Source organism: Oncorhynchus tshawytscha, linkage group LG06 (genome assembly GCF_018296145.1).
Source record: "Oncorhynchus tshawytscha isolate Ot180627B linkage group LG06, Otsh_v2.0, whole genome shotgun sequence".
Lineage (NCBI taxonomy): Eukaryota > Metazoa > Chordata > Actinopteri > Salmoniformes > Salmonidae > Oncorhynchus > Oncorhynchus tshawytscha.
Window position 1 is genome coordinate 9,463,799 of NC_056434.1, and position 16,806 is coordinate 9,480,604.

General features: G+C 43.9%; 1 protein-coding gene across 2 annotated transcripts in view; it reads right to left on the reverse strand.

Moving 5' to 3' along the window:
- Positions 1-16,806, reverse strand: part of ppp1r2 (protein phosphatase 1, regulatory (inhibitor) subunit 2) — a 32,519-nt gene that overhangs the window by 4,917 nt on the left and 10,796 nt on the right. For both annotated transcript variants that reach the window (XM_024422868.2, XM_042322935.1), the window contains exons 4-5: positions 3,320-3,414; positions 1,487-1,657 (exon numbers count right to left, since the gene is read on the reverse strand). In XM_024422868.2, coding sequence (XP_024278636.2) covers positions 1,487-1,657; positions 3,320-3,414 — 266 coding nt within the window. The remainder of the gene's footprint in view (positions 1-1,486; positions 1,658-3,319; positions 3,415-16,806) is intronic.

The window sequence follows — 16,806 nt, forward strand, 5'->3', positions numbered from 1 at the left end:
GGAAGTTGATGCTGTTCCTATGCAACCTCTTGCTAGCATAACAAATTACTAGCTAGACATTTTACGATTTTGGGTGTAAATTCAATCTGGAGAGCGCTCTGGTCGTTCGTAAATTCAATCTGGAGAGCGCTCTGGTCGTAAATTCAATCTGGAAATTCAATCTCTGGAGAGCGCTCTGGTCGTTCGTAAATTCAATCTGGAGAGCGCTCTGGTCGTTTGTAAATTCAATCTGGAGAGCGCTCTGGTCATTCGTAAATTCAGAGAGCGCTCTGGTCGCGTAAATTCAATCTGGAGCGCGTAAATTCAATCACTGGACTCAATCTGGCTCTGGTCGTTTGTAAAGAGCTCTGTCATTCGTAAATTCAGAGCGTGTCGCTCTTGGAGCGCTTCACTGGACTCTCTGGCCGAAGAGTTGATCCGAGTTCTGACCTCACAACGGCAGTCAAGCGCCCAAGCTAACTGGGTAACGTTGACTAGCTATTTCCAGACAAATGAGAGAACACATTACCCATTTTACCCACCCTAGCTGGTTAGGCAGTTTATGTTATCCAGATTGTTGGTGCTTGTAACTGTGCTGCTGGCAACAATTTAATTGCCGATGTTTACTGGCCCCGGCCATATTCAACAGGTGTGGAGCGTTCGTAAACTCATCAGTTATTCTGCACTCTGGCACACTCAGACAAGAGTGCTCTGAAATCGGAGTAGATAGCCAGAATTAGCCATGTCCATGGAGAACGCACAACGACTATACCACTTAGCTAAGAATGACGTGAATAATCAAGTCAATGAACGTTGGGTAGTTAGATTATAGTTAATATACTGCCTGGAAAGTTCGATGTATTAGTAACCAACTAACGGCGGCAGGTAGCCTTGTGGTTAGAGCGTTGGACTAGTAGTAATGTTGCAAGATCGAATCCCTGAGGTGACAAGGTTAAAAAAAAAAAGTTTTTTAAATCTGTCGTTCAGGGGCAGACCAAGGCAGTCAACCCACTGTTCTGAGGCAGTCATTGAAAATAACAATTTGTTCTTATCGGACTTGCCTAGTTAAAACATTTTTTAAAAGGTAAAATATATATATTTTTTAAAATAAAACACATACTGCTGTAATGCTATGCGGTACGTAAGGACAGCATTGTCAGCCAACCTAACGTGTAACGTAACTGATTTGAAAGATAACTACTTAATTACAGTGCTCAACATTTGTCATAATTAGTTAAAGTAATGAATTTGTAATGCGCTCGGACTTCGACTGAATATTTTCCACCATTTTCTTCAAATATGGTGGATACTTCGTATTTTGGCGAATTTAGTACGACATCCGGGAACTTTTGGCATACTAACTATCCATACTATGACCAATAAGCGTACTCAATTTAACATCACAAATAGTATGGTTAGTGTGAGTATTTGAACACGGCACAATAGTAAAGGACCTGCATACACCCTGCTTACCGTCTTAAGGTTTGAGTATGCCCGTTTGTCTTACCGTCATGCGGGGGATCTACAATAAAGTCCTCTGTTTCCATGTCCTCCTTCATCTCCTCGTCCTCGTCCTCTTCTTCCGCCTGTTCGTTGGCTATGAGTTGTCGGGCCATCCTGATGCTGAGGCCCTCGTTGTAATGCATCTTCCTCATCATTTCAAACTGCTTCTTTTTCGCTGATGGGGAGAAAGAGAGGTTTCAATTGCTTTGGCGATGTAAAACATATGTTTCCCATGCCAATAAAGCCCTTTGAATTGAGGTGGGTTGAAAGAGAGAAAGAGAGGCTAGGGGGAGCCACAACTCAGACACATACTGTAAATATCCTGATTTCCAGTCTGTGGAGGGGACAGTGATACATAGAGAGTTACTTTAGTAGAGGCTAGGATGGCGTATTCAAAAGCTAAAGGAAAAAAGGGAGGAGGTTTTAGTTGAAAGGGGAGAGTTTTAACATGCTTATCCTCAAAATGGCGGTTGAAGGATCAATACACCCATAAACAAACTTTCCTGAGGATCCTGACTGAACAGTTCCAGTTGAATCTAATCTACCTTCAAGGACATGGTTCTGAGATGAAACCGTCAAAATAACTGCTTTCTAATTCCAGCAATCAATCTACTACTACTACTACACAAATATACCTTTCATACCAATAAGTTTCAGTCAACGTTTTTGCCACCTTTTTCAAAGTTTAACGTTTCTTGCTCCTTCCCCGCAAAAGTAAAATGGCGGCTATATGAAAAGTAAAATGGCGGCTATATGAAAAGTAAAATGGCGGCTATATGAAAAGTAAAATGGCGGCTATATGAAAAGTAAAATGGCGGCTATATGAAAAGTAAAATGGCGGCTATATGAAAAGTAAATGCCGACGAGCTAAAAAATAATAATAATAAAATAACATGTTTACAGCCAACATACCAGGAACCCTTTCTGAAAGCAATAAGAGACACTTTCAAAAGATGACTTGCAATTGCAGCCGTACACGAGAGGCTGTCAGGAGAGGCTTATTTTTAGCAAACAATAGCTTTGGAGTGTGAAGCAACAACCTTGAGGGACATTGTTACATGGAAACTAGGTGGCAGAGAGGATGTGACACAGATTTCAAATTTGGAAGCCAATGTCTGGAGGCTTAGTGATGTCACATTAGTACAGTCTCATGGAGTAACAGTGTGAGGTTAGGGGACAGCTGGCTCAATGTGTTGGGGATGAATTTTGTTACTACTAGTCGTCAAGATCACTCCAATCAATCAATTCCCTTGCTGATTGTTCGAAGCACACTACTTCAAATCCAGGTCACTCATAATTTAGAACCTCAAAAGATAATCTAATATTAAATACATGTTGTATTCAGTTGATGGCCTGTCTAACTCTGAAGAATAGTATGTATGAAGGTCAGCAGGTCTCATATACAAATATATTATAGGTGATTTTTTATTTATTTTTAGAAACAACTTTTTTTTAAACGGGTAGGATTCTAACTCATAGCAACACTATAAATCTGAGAGTATGCCTGGACACACATTTCAGTATTTGGGGAGAATTTACATGTTAAGCTCTTGCTTTCCCCTTTACTCCAGAGATAAAAATGCAGGAAAGCGAGGAGAGAGACAAGTGTGTCTGGAGCCAAAATGGACTACAGTCAATTGGAACAGTCACCGGGAGCAAGCTCCGTTTGGACCGTCGGCAGTGCCCAGGGCTGCTGAGCTGAGAGAATCCGTTATCAGGCACAGAACGCTTGACACAACACAAGGAGAGGTCAGGGAAAAGTCAGGGCCTGATGCCCAGTGGGAATAGGGATGTGAGGGGGTGAGAGGAGGACAACAAAGGGGGGGGCAGGCCCCACCTTGAGCCTCTGGGGTTAGTTCATCCTCTTCCTCACTGCTCTCCTCCTCTTCCTCTCTCATGAAGCGAGGTTCTGTTCCTTCTGCTGCCGTCAACCTGGGGGAGAAATAAGTGAGAAAGTGTCTAAAAAGACAGAAATAAACATGTGCAGGGGAAGTAGATGTGGCCATCAGCACACGTGAATCAAAGTCAACCCTCCAAGATCAATGTCCACATCCCCACGGAAATCTAATTACCAACATGTACGTGTTCATGAGGGTCTCACATTAAACAGAAGGGTCATATAAGTGTGTAGCCATTACTGTAAGGACGCTACAGACAGAGTCAGTTTAAGCTAGAGATATTTTATTTGCATTGGATGAGTCTCCAATCCACCACATCTTCCTACGTAATACTTCTGAGGTGAAAGGTGACAGAGCTAGAGCGGTGTTTGTCAGACCATGAGACATCCCCCCCCAAATTTTTTTTTAGGTATCCTCACAAAATCATTTATGGCCCACAAACTATTATGACCCCTTTACGGAAAGATGACTCTCGAACACGATGGTGTTCTCCGTTTCACTCTACGACCCCCCACAAGCGTCTTGGGACTTGTCTGAAGTCGGTACCAACTCTGCCAACTTGTCTCTGTAGCGTCCTTACAGATTTGGCTACACAGTAATATGACCCCTCTGTGTAAAAGGTGAGAATCATGAACATGTTGGTTGTCGTGCACTAGGTCACCCACAGATCTCACGACTGAAGGTTCCCCGGTATCAGTTGAAACATTTATAGAAGTATATATGGGAGACTGTTTTGTGTCAAAAATAAGGGGTTAAATACATGTAAAATAACCACGTTTCCCGATCTTTCAGATATAGGACAGACAGTTCAGAACAAACTATCGTTTCATGTAGTGAATCTGTTATTCAATGGGTTTGTATGAGCTAATAGCAGCAAGGCCAAATAAAAAATGTCAAATCATTCTTAAAATATATATTTTTTATACTTCGAATGGTCAAAAATCAAATAGCAAAATGATCCTTGGTACCAAAGACCCCCCTGCGGCTTAGACAGGGCTTATACTCTTATGGGTGAAAATGCAGTACGACACAGGCGCACACCCTAGAGGAATTCAGAGTCACACTGCTGGTGTTAAGTCAGTGCCTTGCTAATTCCCTTATTTTCCACCAGCTGAATCAGGCAAACATTTTTCCAGTTGCGTGACCTTTCACGCCTTCAGACAAAACCATTCAATTCTTTGCCTCAAAAAAAATCTGGGTGAAGTTTGGGATATGGCACAAGAATCTGACTTTTGACTGTGAGAAACACTTCTACTAAAATAAAATGTTGTCCTTAATTAACATTCTTGTTCGTGAAGGCCAGAAGAGCTTGACTCAGACAATATCATAGCATGATTATGAGCTTCTATATATCTATGAAGTTCCCTACTGGAAGAGGATGAGCATCCCAGTAGTCACGGTCACAACTGTTCCTGGTCCACATTCACTTTCTAAATGACTTTTTAAAGGAGGAAGAGCAGAATGATTTAAAAACAGGCCCTGGTTCTCTTGGAGAGGGATACAGATGAGGGCAGGAACAGAGTGAGACAAAAGACAGAATAAGAAAGGGAGGGAGGATAGATTTGGGGAGGGGGAGAGAACGAGTAAACGCAAGAGGGTAAGGGAGTAAGGGGAAAGTAGAGAGAAACAAAACGAGTATGTGAGTAAGAGAAAGAGGGACAAATAAAACAGAGAGACCAGGCAGTAGCCATTTTAATAGGATGAGGTTGAACAATGGTACACTGAGTGAAAATAAACAATGCCTTCAGATAGAGTTTCAGGCCGGAGCAGAACAATCCTCTTCAGTTATTTACTGACATCCATCTCCACAACACCAGGCTTTTGATGTGAGTAGACACGAGCAATGCATACAGGCCCAGAGCATAAACAGACATTTCTTTCAAGCCTAGACCAGACCCAGTATGATTGCACAATAGCCGACCAGACGGCCACTGATGTAATACTTCAAACAGCGTCCTTTAAACCTTTCCAAGTGCTTTTATTTCCTTGAACAGCAGTCATGATATCCTGTGTCTTGTTCTGAAGATGGCGGTGCATTAAGTTTGACAGTTGAGGGAGAAATGGACTGAATAGTCAAACAAACATTATTTTAGACGTGTTGGTGACAAAGCCGGAAAAATGTTTAATTTGTAGTGTCACGCGACGAATACTGTGTTAAATATGTAATACTGAACTACGTGGTCTTTATCCCTCCAACTAAAATGGGGGATATGCAATGTGCAGCATCCGTTGAGACAGTTAAGTGTGTAGGACTAGGATATATCATTCATTTCAATGTAGAAATAAATTACCGCGATAAAGACAAATGAGCCGATTGTGGACTACAGGAAACGGAGGGCCAAGCACATCGACAGGGCTGTAGTGGAGCGGGTCGACAGCGTGTTCACATTACTAAGGAATTAACATGGTCCACACACACACCAACACCTCTCCCTATGGAGGCTGAAAAGATTTTGCATGGGCCCCTCAGATCCTCAAAAAGTTTTTTAGCTGCACCATTTGACGGCATCTTGAATGGCTGCGTCACAGCTTGGTATGGCAACTGCTTGGCATCTGACCGCATGGCGCTACAGTGGGTAGCTTCCTGCAATCCCGGACCGCTATACCAGGCGGTGTCAGATGAAGGACCTAAAATAAAATGGTCAAATTGTCCAGCCACCCAAGTCATACTGTTCTCTCTACTACCGCACGGGAAACAGTAACAACGCACTAAGTCTGGAACCAACAGGACCCTGAAACAGCTTCTACCCCTAAGCCATAACACTACTAAATAGTTACCCAAATAGATACTAGGACCATCTGCATTGACCCTCTTTGCACAAACACTTTTGACTCATCACATACCCTAAATCAACTGTTAATCCTGTTGCCTAGTAACCCCTAGTCACTTCACTCCTACATAACTTGGCTATATACGCAGGGTACCAGTACCGAGTCGATGTGCAGGGGTAGGAGGTAATAGTAGATATGTACATATACAGTGCCTTCAGAAAGTATTCCCACAGACTGTATCCCCCCAAAAATTGTTATACGATGTAAAATGTTTTCAATTGAGATTATCGTCACTGGCCTACACACAAAACCCCATGAGATAAAAGTGGAACTTCAGTGCATTCAGAAAGTATTCAGACGCCTTGATTTTGTTACGTTACAGCCTTATCCCCCCTCCAACAATCTACACACAATACCCGATAATGACAATGCAAAAAAAAAAGTTTATATCACATTTACATAAGTATTCAGACCCTTTACTCAGTACTTTGTTGAAGCACCTTTGGCAACAATTACAGCATCAAGTCTTCTTGGGTATGATGCCACACGTTTTGGTGAACTTGTATTTGGGGAGTTTCCCATTTTTCTCTGCAGATCCTCTCTAGCTGTCAGGTTAGATGGAGAGCATTGCTGCACAGCTATTTTCAAGTCTCTCCAGAGATGTTAGATTGGGTTTAAGTACGGGCTCTGTCTGGGCCACTCAAGGACATTCAGAGACTTGTCCCAAAGCCACTGCTGCATTGTGTTGGCTGTGTGCTTAGGGTCATTGTCCTGTTGGAAGGTTAACCTTCGCCCCAGTCTGAGGTCCTGAGCAGGTTTTCATCAAGGATCTCTGTACTTTGCGCCGTTCATTTTTTCCCTCAATCCTGACAAGTCTCCAGTCCAATGCCACTGAAAAACATCCCCACAAGATGCTGCCAACACCATGCTTCACTGTCGGGATGGTACCAGGTTTCCTCCAGACGTGACGCTTGACATTCAGGCCAAAGAGTTCAATCTTGGTTTCATCAGACCAGATAAATCAGGTTTCTCATGGTCAGAGTCCTTTAGGTGCCTCTTCGCAAACTCCAACGGAGCTGTCATGTGCCAGTTACTGGAGGAGTGGCTTCCGTCTGGCCACTCTACCATAAAGGCCTGATTGGTGGTGTGCTGCAGAGATGGTTGTCCTTCTGGAAGGTTTTCCCATCTCCAGAGAGGAACTCTGGAGCTCTGTCAGTGACCATCGGGTTCTTGGTCATATCCCTGACCAAGGCCCTTCTCCCACAATTGCTCAGTTTGGCCGGGCAGCCATCTTAAGGAAGAGTATCGGTGGTTACAAACTTCTTCCATTTAAGAATGGAGGCAACCGTGTTCTTGGGGACCTTCAATGCTGCAGAAAATGTTGGTACCCTTCCCCAGATCTGTTCTTCGAAACAATCCTGTCTCGGAGCTCTACGGACAATTCCTTCAACCTCACGGCTTGGTTTTTGCTCTGACATGCACTGTCAACTGTGGGACCTTATATAGACAGGTGTGTGCCATTCCAAATCATGTCCAATCAATTGAATTTACCACAGGTTGGGTAAAATCAAGTTGTAGAAACATCAAGGATGATCAATGGAAACAGGATGCAGGAGGCTCATAGCAAAGGGCCTGAATACTTATGTAAATGTATCCAATGGAAACAGGATGCACGAGGCTCATAGCAAAGGGCCTGAATACTTATGTAAATGTATCCATTTTTTGTTAATACATTTGCATACTTTATTATTATGGGGTATTGTGTAAATTGAAGAGGATTTTTTAATTTTATTTAATCCATTTTAGAATAAGGCTATAACGTAACAAAATCTGGAAAAAAGTCAAGGGATCTGAATACTTTCCAAATGCACTGTTTTTTTACTAATTAATAAAACTGAAAAGTCTTGAATCAAGTATCAACCCCTCAGTTACTGCAAGCCTAAAGATCAGGATTAAACATTCCCTCATTTTGGATGGTGTATGAATACACCCAGTCACTACAAAGACACAGGACTCCTTCCTAACTTAGTTGCCGGAGAGGAAGGAAACCGCTCGGGGATTTCACCATGAGGCAGTTAGAGTTTAATGGTTGTGATAGGAGAAAACTGAAGATGGATCAACAACATTGTAGTTACTACACAATACTAACCTAATTGACAGAGTAATACTGCAAAGCATGTGGCAAAGCAATTCATTTTTTGAAATGAATACAAAAATGTTATTATAGGGAAAATCCAAAACACATTACAGAGTACCACTCTCCATATTTTCAAACAGTGGTGGCTGCATCATTTTATGGTTATGCTTGTAATCGTTAAGGACCGGGGAGTTTTTTTAGGGATAAAAAATGCTTACCAAGCCGATAGTGAACATTCCGGAGTGACCAAGTTAGTTTTGACATAAATCTACGGCAAGACACGCAATGACTGACTAGCAATGATCAACAACCAATTTGACAGAGCTTGAATTCAGGCTGTAACACAAAATGTGTTAACAGGGTTAACTGCCTGTTCAGGGGCAGAACGACAGATTTTGTACCTTGTCAGCTCAGGGGTTTGAACTTGCAACCTTCCGGTTACTAGTCCAACGCTCTAATCACTAGGCTACCCTTTCCTCTGCATAGTTGGGAAGGACCCGTAAGTAAGCATTTCACTGTTAGTCCACACAGTTTGTTTTTACGAAGCATGTGACAAACACATTTTGATTTGAACATGTCAAAAGAGGCATAACACAAGATAAGGCTGTGTGTAAGTTAATTATTCATTTCCATTTCACAGGTTTAAACCAATTGGACAGGTCGAGTCAACGCTGCAGGAAGTAAACTGATCCAAGTTTGTAATCGCCTCCCGTTACATTGTCCTCATTCCCCTGGATTCAGGGTTGATGGGATCTATTGAGTGGCACTTATTGATCCAAGCTGTTTCACTGAAACAAATTCCTGGGCGCAGATCCATCTAACACCATTACGTGATGTTTAGCCAATACGTTCCACTGGGGGGAGATTAGGACGAGAGGTAATATCAGTGAGGTTAGAGATAGTTCTGTGCCTTGAGCATCTGTGGCCTAGTAGTCAACACCGGGATGAAAATGTCCGAGAGAACACATACCAGTGAAGAGACACAAGGGCTTACTCACTCCCTCTAACCCACATGCATTCATCTGAAACGCTGTCTGAAACACAAAGAAAACACTCAGTGCATCAGTAGTGTGATCACATTGAGGGATAAAGGTAACACTGAGATTAATGCAGTCGTCCAAGGCAGAGTCGATTTAGAGGGAATAGAAATACTTAGAGTGGACACAGCGCTTGCAATACCAGGGTCGTGGATTCTATTCCTGCATGGGACACATATGCCCCAAAAAATACACACACACACACACACACACACACACTAGATAAAAACTGCTATAATGGCATGTTACTTACACACACAAAGGGCTGACCTCCCTGCCTGTTAAGTGGGTATAAAAACATGTGGTAACAGAACATGTGACAGACCTTTGCCTCAGTGGAGTTTGGCCTTCAGGCTGTGACGGAGCATCTGCTCCACTCTATGATGAGAGCTAATGCTAAAGCAGTAGACTGGCTCCTACTGCGTCGCTACTGAAAATCTACAGTGTTATCATAGCCATGCCCCTCTCTCTCTCACCGTGTTATGGTATATAAGGTACCAGTTACAGATGCACAATTGAGAGCATCCTGTCGGGATGTATCACTGCCTGGCACGGCAACTGCACCGCATCGTAACTGCAGGGGTTCCCCAGAGGGTGGTGCGTCGCTGGGGAATACCTGCCCTCACAGGAAACCAACAACACCTGATGTCACAAGAAGGCCAAATAGATCATCAAGGACATCGACCACACGAGCCACGGCCTGTTCACCCCGTTATCATCCAAAAGACGAGGTCAGTACAGGTGCATCAAAGCTGGGACCGAGAGACTGAAAGGAAGCATCTATCACTAGCCGGCTTCGACCTGGTTACGCAACCCTGCACCTTGGAGGCTGCTGGCCTTTGTACATAGACCTGGAATCACTAGTCATTTTAAAAATGTTTGCATGCTGCTTTACTCATCTCATACTGTGTGTTAGTCAATGCCACGCCGACATTGCTCAATCTAATATTTATACAGTACCAGTCAAAAAAGTTTGGACACCTACTCATTCAAGAGTTTTTTATTTTTACAATTTTCTACAGTGTAGAATAATAATGAAGACATCGAAACCATGAAATAACCCATGGAATCATGTAGTAACCAAACAAAGTGTTACAGTGAGGGAACAAAGTATTTGATCCCCTGCTGATTTTGTACGTTTGCCCACTGACAAAGAAATGATCAGTCTATAATTAATGGTAGGTTTATTTGAACAGTGAGAGACAGAACAACAAAAAAATCCAGAAAAATACATGTCAAAAATGCTATAAATTGATTTGCATTTTAATGAGGGAATCAGCAGGGGATCAAATACTTTTTTCCCTCACTGTAGATCAAAGTAGATGTCATATTTGAGATTATTCAAAGTAGCCACTCTTTACCTTGACTGCTTTGCACACTCCTGGCCTTCTCTTAACCAGCTTCATGAGGTAGTCACCTGGAATGCATTTCAATTAACAGGTGTGCCTTGTTAAAAGCGCATTGGGGAATTTCTTTCCTTCTTAATGCATTTCAGCCAATCAGTTGTGTTGTGACAAGGTAGGGGTGGTATATAGAAGATAGCCTTATTTGGTAAAATACCAAATCCATATTACAGCAAGAACAGCTCAAACAAGCAAAGAGAAAACGACAGTCCATCATTAGTTTAGGACATTTCCAGAACTTTGAACGTTTCTTCAAGTGCAGTCGCAAAAAACATCAAGCAGTATAATGAAACTGGCTCTCATGAGGACCGCTACAGGAAAGGAAATTACAACCCAGATAAATACTTCAGAGTTCAAGTAAGACACATCAACTGTTCAGAGGAGACCGTGTAAATCAGGCCTTCATTGGTCGAATTGCTGCAAAGAAACCACTACTATAGGTCACCAAAAAGAAGACGAGAAGAGACTTGCTTGGGCCAAGAAAAACATGAGCAATGGACATTAGACCAGTGGAAATCTGTCCTTGGTCTGATGAGTCCAAATGACAGATTGCTTCCAACCGGCGTATCTTTGTGAGACGCAGAGTAGGAGAACGGATGATCGCCGCATGCGTGGTTCCCACCGTGAAGCATGGAGGTGGTGTGATGGTGCTATGCTGGTGACACCATCCGTGATTCATTTAGAATTCAAAGCACACTTGCAACCACAGCATTCTGCAGTGATATGCCATCACATCTGGTTTGCATTTATTGGGAGTGTCATTTGTTTATCAACAAGACAGTAACCAAAAACACACCTCCAGGCTGTGTAAGGGCTATTTGACCAAGAGTGATGGAGTGCGACATCAGATGACCTTATCTCCACAATCACCCAACCTCAACCCAATTGAGATGATTTGGGGTGAGTTGGATAGCAGAGTGAAGGAAAAGCAGCCAGTAAGTGTTCAGCATGTGTGGGAACTCCTTCAAGACAGTTAGAAACGCATTCCAGGTGAAGCTGGTTGAGTGAAAGCTTTGTACACTCTTGGCAGTCAATTGAAAGGGTGGCTACTTGGAAGAATCTAAAACATATTTAGATTTGTTTAACACTTTCTTGGTTATTTCTAGGGATGCACGATTAGTCGGTGAACATATCGGAATTGTCCGATATTAGCTAAAAATGCCAACATCGACCCGATGTCTAGTTTAACGCCGATGTGCAAAACCGATGTCAACGCTTACATGCATAACTATATAACACAGATAAGAACATCTTTGATGTGTAACGTAGGTACATAACGTAACGACACCATGTAAAATGTTGCGCTACACAGCATTCCTAACCTAGCCCACAATGTCTGCTGTGTGGATTGAGCAGTCAAGTCGAGCAGTCATTTGAAAGTAAGAACATTTCAGCGAGACAACCCAAAGGCATTCATTGCCCTTGACAATCAACCGTTCTCTGCCGTGGGTGATGTTGGCTTTTGCCGACTGGTCTAGCACTTTTTATTTTGAGGGGTACTATTTTTCAGATGTTGCCCTACCAGAGTTATACAGTAATAGCGTCTCTGCTATTAGCTTTACGACTGACATTTGGACCAGAGATGTCAGCCCCATGAGCATGCCGAATCTGACAGCACAGTGGGTCGTAGAGGATTTCATACTGAGGAAAGTCGTATTGCATGCTCATGAATATGCTGGTTGTCATACCGCTGCTGCCATTTCAAATGGCACTTGAGGACATGTTTTAAACATGAACACACTAGCTCGGTCCATTCAAACAACAGACTGGAGAAATAAGCTCATCAACTGTGCCTGCAGCAGACGTGATACCCACGGTCATGGCATTGAAACGCCTGCTCAAAACTGACAGGGATGTAAACAAAATGTGCACAACATTTGAGATAAGCTTTATGTGCGTATGGAACATTTCTGAAATATTTTTTTTTTCAGCTCATGAAACATGGGACAAACTTTACATGTTGCGTTTATATTTTTATTCAGTGTAGACTTTGTATTCTAATTCCTAATTCTAACGCCGCCGATTCTGTCACGACAGTGGCCCATTCTGACTTCGCTAATACTAAGATAACCAGTTAGCTAGCAGCTAGAGTGTAACGTTAGATGGCCCCTTTTCCCGACGAGGTGGATGCTTTTACTGGCCCACATTGGCGAATTAAACAGTTGCCCTTGACAACAGTTTGCCCTAGCAACAAAACTGCCCACACAGGCTAGGTGTCACCACCATGCTCGATGCTATGTACAAGGACCGCTACTTCGATGCAGACAAGAAACAGGGTTTACGTGAAATGTTACATACACAGCTGGACAAGATGGAAACAGACACAGTGACAGTGAAGCACCGAGGAAGAGGCCTCGGACAGACAAGATGGAAACGGACACAGTGAAGCACCGAGGAAGAGGCCACGGACAGACAAGATGGAAAAGGACACAGTGACAGTGAAGCACCAAGGAAGAGAGGCCTCGGACAGACAAGATGGAAACGGACACAGTGACAGTGAAGCACCGAGGAAGAGGCCTCGGACAGACAAGATGGAAACGGACACAGTGACAGTGAAGCACCGAGGAAGAGGCCTCGGACAGACAAGATGGAAACGGACACAGTGACAGTGAAGCACCGAGGAAGAGAGGCCTCGGACAGACAAGATGGAAACGGACACAGTGACAGTGAAGCACCGAGGAAGAGAGGCCACGGACAGACAGTGCTGAAACGTCACTGCTTGACATGTATGATGCAATCCTGGTTGAATGAAACGATTGAACAACGAAACAGCACAGTAAGTGAAAGAAATATGGTTTTGATTATGTTTTACTGGTAATGGGGACATGAATAAATGCCAAAAAAATAACTATTTGGTCAGCGTGGTGTGTGTAACCTTTATTTAACTAGGCAAGTCAGTTAAGAACAAATTCTTACTTCCAATGGGCGGCCAAACCCGGATGACGCTGGGCCAATTGTGTGCCGCCCTATGGGACTCCCAATCACGACCAGATGTGATACAGCCTGCATTCTAACCAAGGGACTGTAGTGATGCCTCTTATTTATCCGTTATTTTACCGGGTAAGTTGACTGAGAACACGTTCTCATTTGCAGCAACGAGCTGGGGAATAGTTATAGGGGAGAGATGAATGAGCCAATTGTAAACTGGGGATTATTAGGTGACCGTGATGGTTTAATGGCCAGATTGGGAATTTAGCCAGGACACCGGGGTTAACACCCCTACTCTTACAATAAGTGCCATGGGATCTTTAATGACCGCAGAGAGTCAGGACACCCGTTTAACGTCCCATCAGAAAGACGGCACACTACACAGGACAGTGTCCCCAATCACGGCCCTGGGGCATAGGGATATTTTTTTAGACCAGAGGAAAGAGTATCTCCTACTGGCCCGCCGACACCACTTCCAGCAGCATCTGGTCTCCCATCCAGGAACTGACCAAGACCAACCCTGCTTTAGCTTCAGAAGCAAGCCAGCAGTGGTATGCTGTGCCAGCAGCAGTGCCTTAGAACGCTGAGTCCATGTGTGTGTTAACTATTAAACTGTACTTAAAGAATGCTTAAAATGCCGCTAAAATTTGAGATAACCGGCATAGTTTTTCGGCTTTGAAAATATCAGATATCGGTATCTGTCAAAAATGTAATATCGGTGTTTCACTAGTTATTTCATAGTTTAATGTCTTCACTATTGTTCTACAATGTAGAAAGTAGTAAAAATAAAGAAAAACCATTGGAGTAGGTGTCCAAACTTTTGGCTGGTACTGTAGGTAAATAAACAGGGTATCAGTTACTGGAAGTGTACCACACACAATGTTTGAGTTTGGAAAGAGGCTTATCTTAACACCTCCCGAGTGGCGCAGTGGACTAAAGCACTGCATTGCTAGAGGAGTCACTACAGACCCTGGTTCGTTTACAGGCTGTGTCACAACCAGACGCGCTCGGGAGTCCCAGAGGGCGGTGCACATTTAGCCCAGCATCGTCTGGGTTAGAGAAGGCCGTCATTGTAAATAATCATTTATTTTTTAACTGACTTGTCTAGTTCACAAAAGGTTACATTTTAAAAAATAAATTAAAAAACATTTTAAAAATCTTGGACTGTAGGCTAATTGAGAGTAACAGTGGATACTTGGGGAAAATTACTTCTCCTTTAGTCAAATGGAGCTGATGGGATAAGGGTTTTTGATGGCAGAGTTCAAATGGATTACATTTAGATTTGAGTCATTTAGCAGACAATCTTTTCCAGTGAAGCTTACCATTAGTGCATTCATCTTAAGACAGCTAGGTGGGACAACCACATCTCAGTCATAATAAGTACATTTTTCCTCAATAAAAAGTAGCTATCAGCAAAGTCAGTGCTAGTAGGAAAAAAAATATACGACAGTTTAAGTTCACGAAAGGCAAGGGTGTTAATTTTTGATTTTTGATTTTTTTTTTTAATGGGGGTGATTTCACTTCTGCAGTTTTACCTCTACTGTTAACTCAACTGCTGAGACCGTCTTCTGACAGCTACTAAAGTATTTAGCTCATTCAATTTAACCAAGATTAACATTCGCTCTATACTCAATGTTATTGGGGGGGCATGCCCTTGATGTCAAATAGTGAGAAGTATCCGGCTGTGCGCAACCAGTAGGCTTTTGTGGGCCTGGTGTATCGCGTGAGTCAGTGGCTTTATTCCAGGGCGTCACTGTGCTGTGCACATACCAGTCGGCGCACTAACGCTGGTCCAGGGTGTTGCGTTAACCACCGTGGCTTGAACAGCTCTCTAGCACAAACTCTCTCTAGCACACGCTAGCTAGCACAAACTCACTCTAGCACACGCTAGCTAGCACAAACTCTCTAGCACACGCTAGCTAGCACACTAGCAAGTACCCATCTTCTAATTCTAAACGTAATTTCAGAACCTGTGCTGTTGGTGGCGGTAACGCACCATCTTCTCTGGCACCATTCAACATCCTGTCTGAGTTCGTATGTCTCATAGCATCTGTGGCGTAAGAAGGCTTCTGCTGCAGCCAGACCCTATTGCAAATAGTTGAAATCCAGATGAGTACATTCTGTTATAGCGCGTTCAAGCTGTAACTCCATACGGAGTCCCCCCACCTTCAGTCTCATAAGACCGAGACGTATCAAGATGCTATGTTTGAGTTGCATCACTACCCTTCTCATACAGCCTTGATACATTTAACATTCCAAACCTTTGAGACCTATCCAGTCAGTGATGACCCTCCCCCAGACCTATCCAGTCAGTGATGACCCTCCCCCAGACCTATCCAGTCAGTGATGACCCTCCCCCAGACCTATCCAGTCAGTGATGACCCTCCCCCAGACCTATCCAGTCAGTGATGACCCTCCCCCAGACCTATCCAGTCAGTGATGACCCTCCCCCAGACCTATCCAGTCAGTGATGACCCTCCCCCAGACCTATCCAGTCAGTGATGACCCTCCCCCAGACCTATCCAGTCAGTGATGACCCCCTCCCCCAGACCTATCCAGTCAGTGATGACCCTCCCCCAGACCTATCCAGTCAGTGATGACCCTCCCCCAGACCTATCCAGTCAGTGATGACCCTCCCCCAGACCTATCCAGTCAGTGATGACCCTCCCCCAGACCTATCCAGTCAGTGATGACCCTCCCCCAGACCTATCCAGTCAGTGATGACCCTCCCCCAGACCTATCCAGTCAGTGATGACCCTCCCCCAGACCTATCCAGTCAGTGATGACCCTCCCCCAGACCTATCCAGTCAGTGATGACCCTCCCCCAGACCTATCCAGTCAGTGATGACCCTCCCCCAGACCTATCCAGTCAGTGATGACCCTCCCCCAGACCTATCCAGTCAGTGATGACCCTCCCCCCCAGACCTATCCAGTCAGTGATGACCCTCCCCCAGACCTATCCAGTCAGTGATGACCCTCCCCCAGACCTATCCAGTCAGTGATGACCCTCCCCCAGACCTATCCAGTCAGTGATGACCCTCCCCCAGACCTATCCAGTCAGTGATGACCCTCCCCCAGACCTATCCAGTCAGTGATGACCCTCCCCCAGACCTATCCAGTCAGTGATGACCCTCCCCCAGACCTATCCA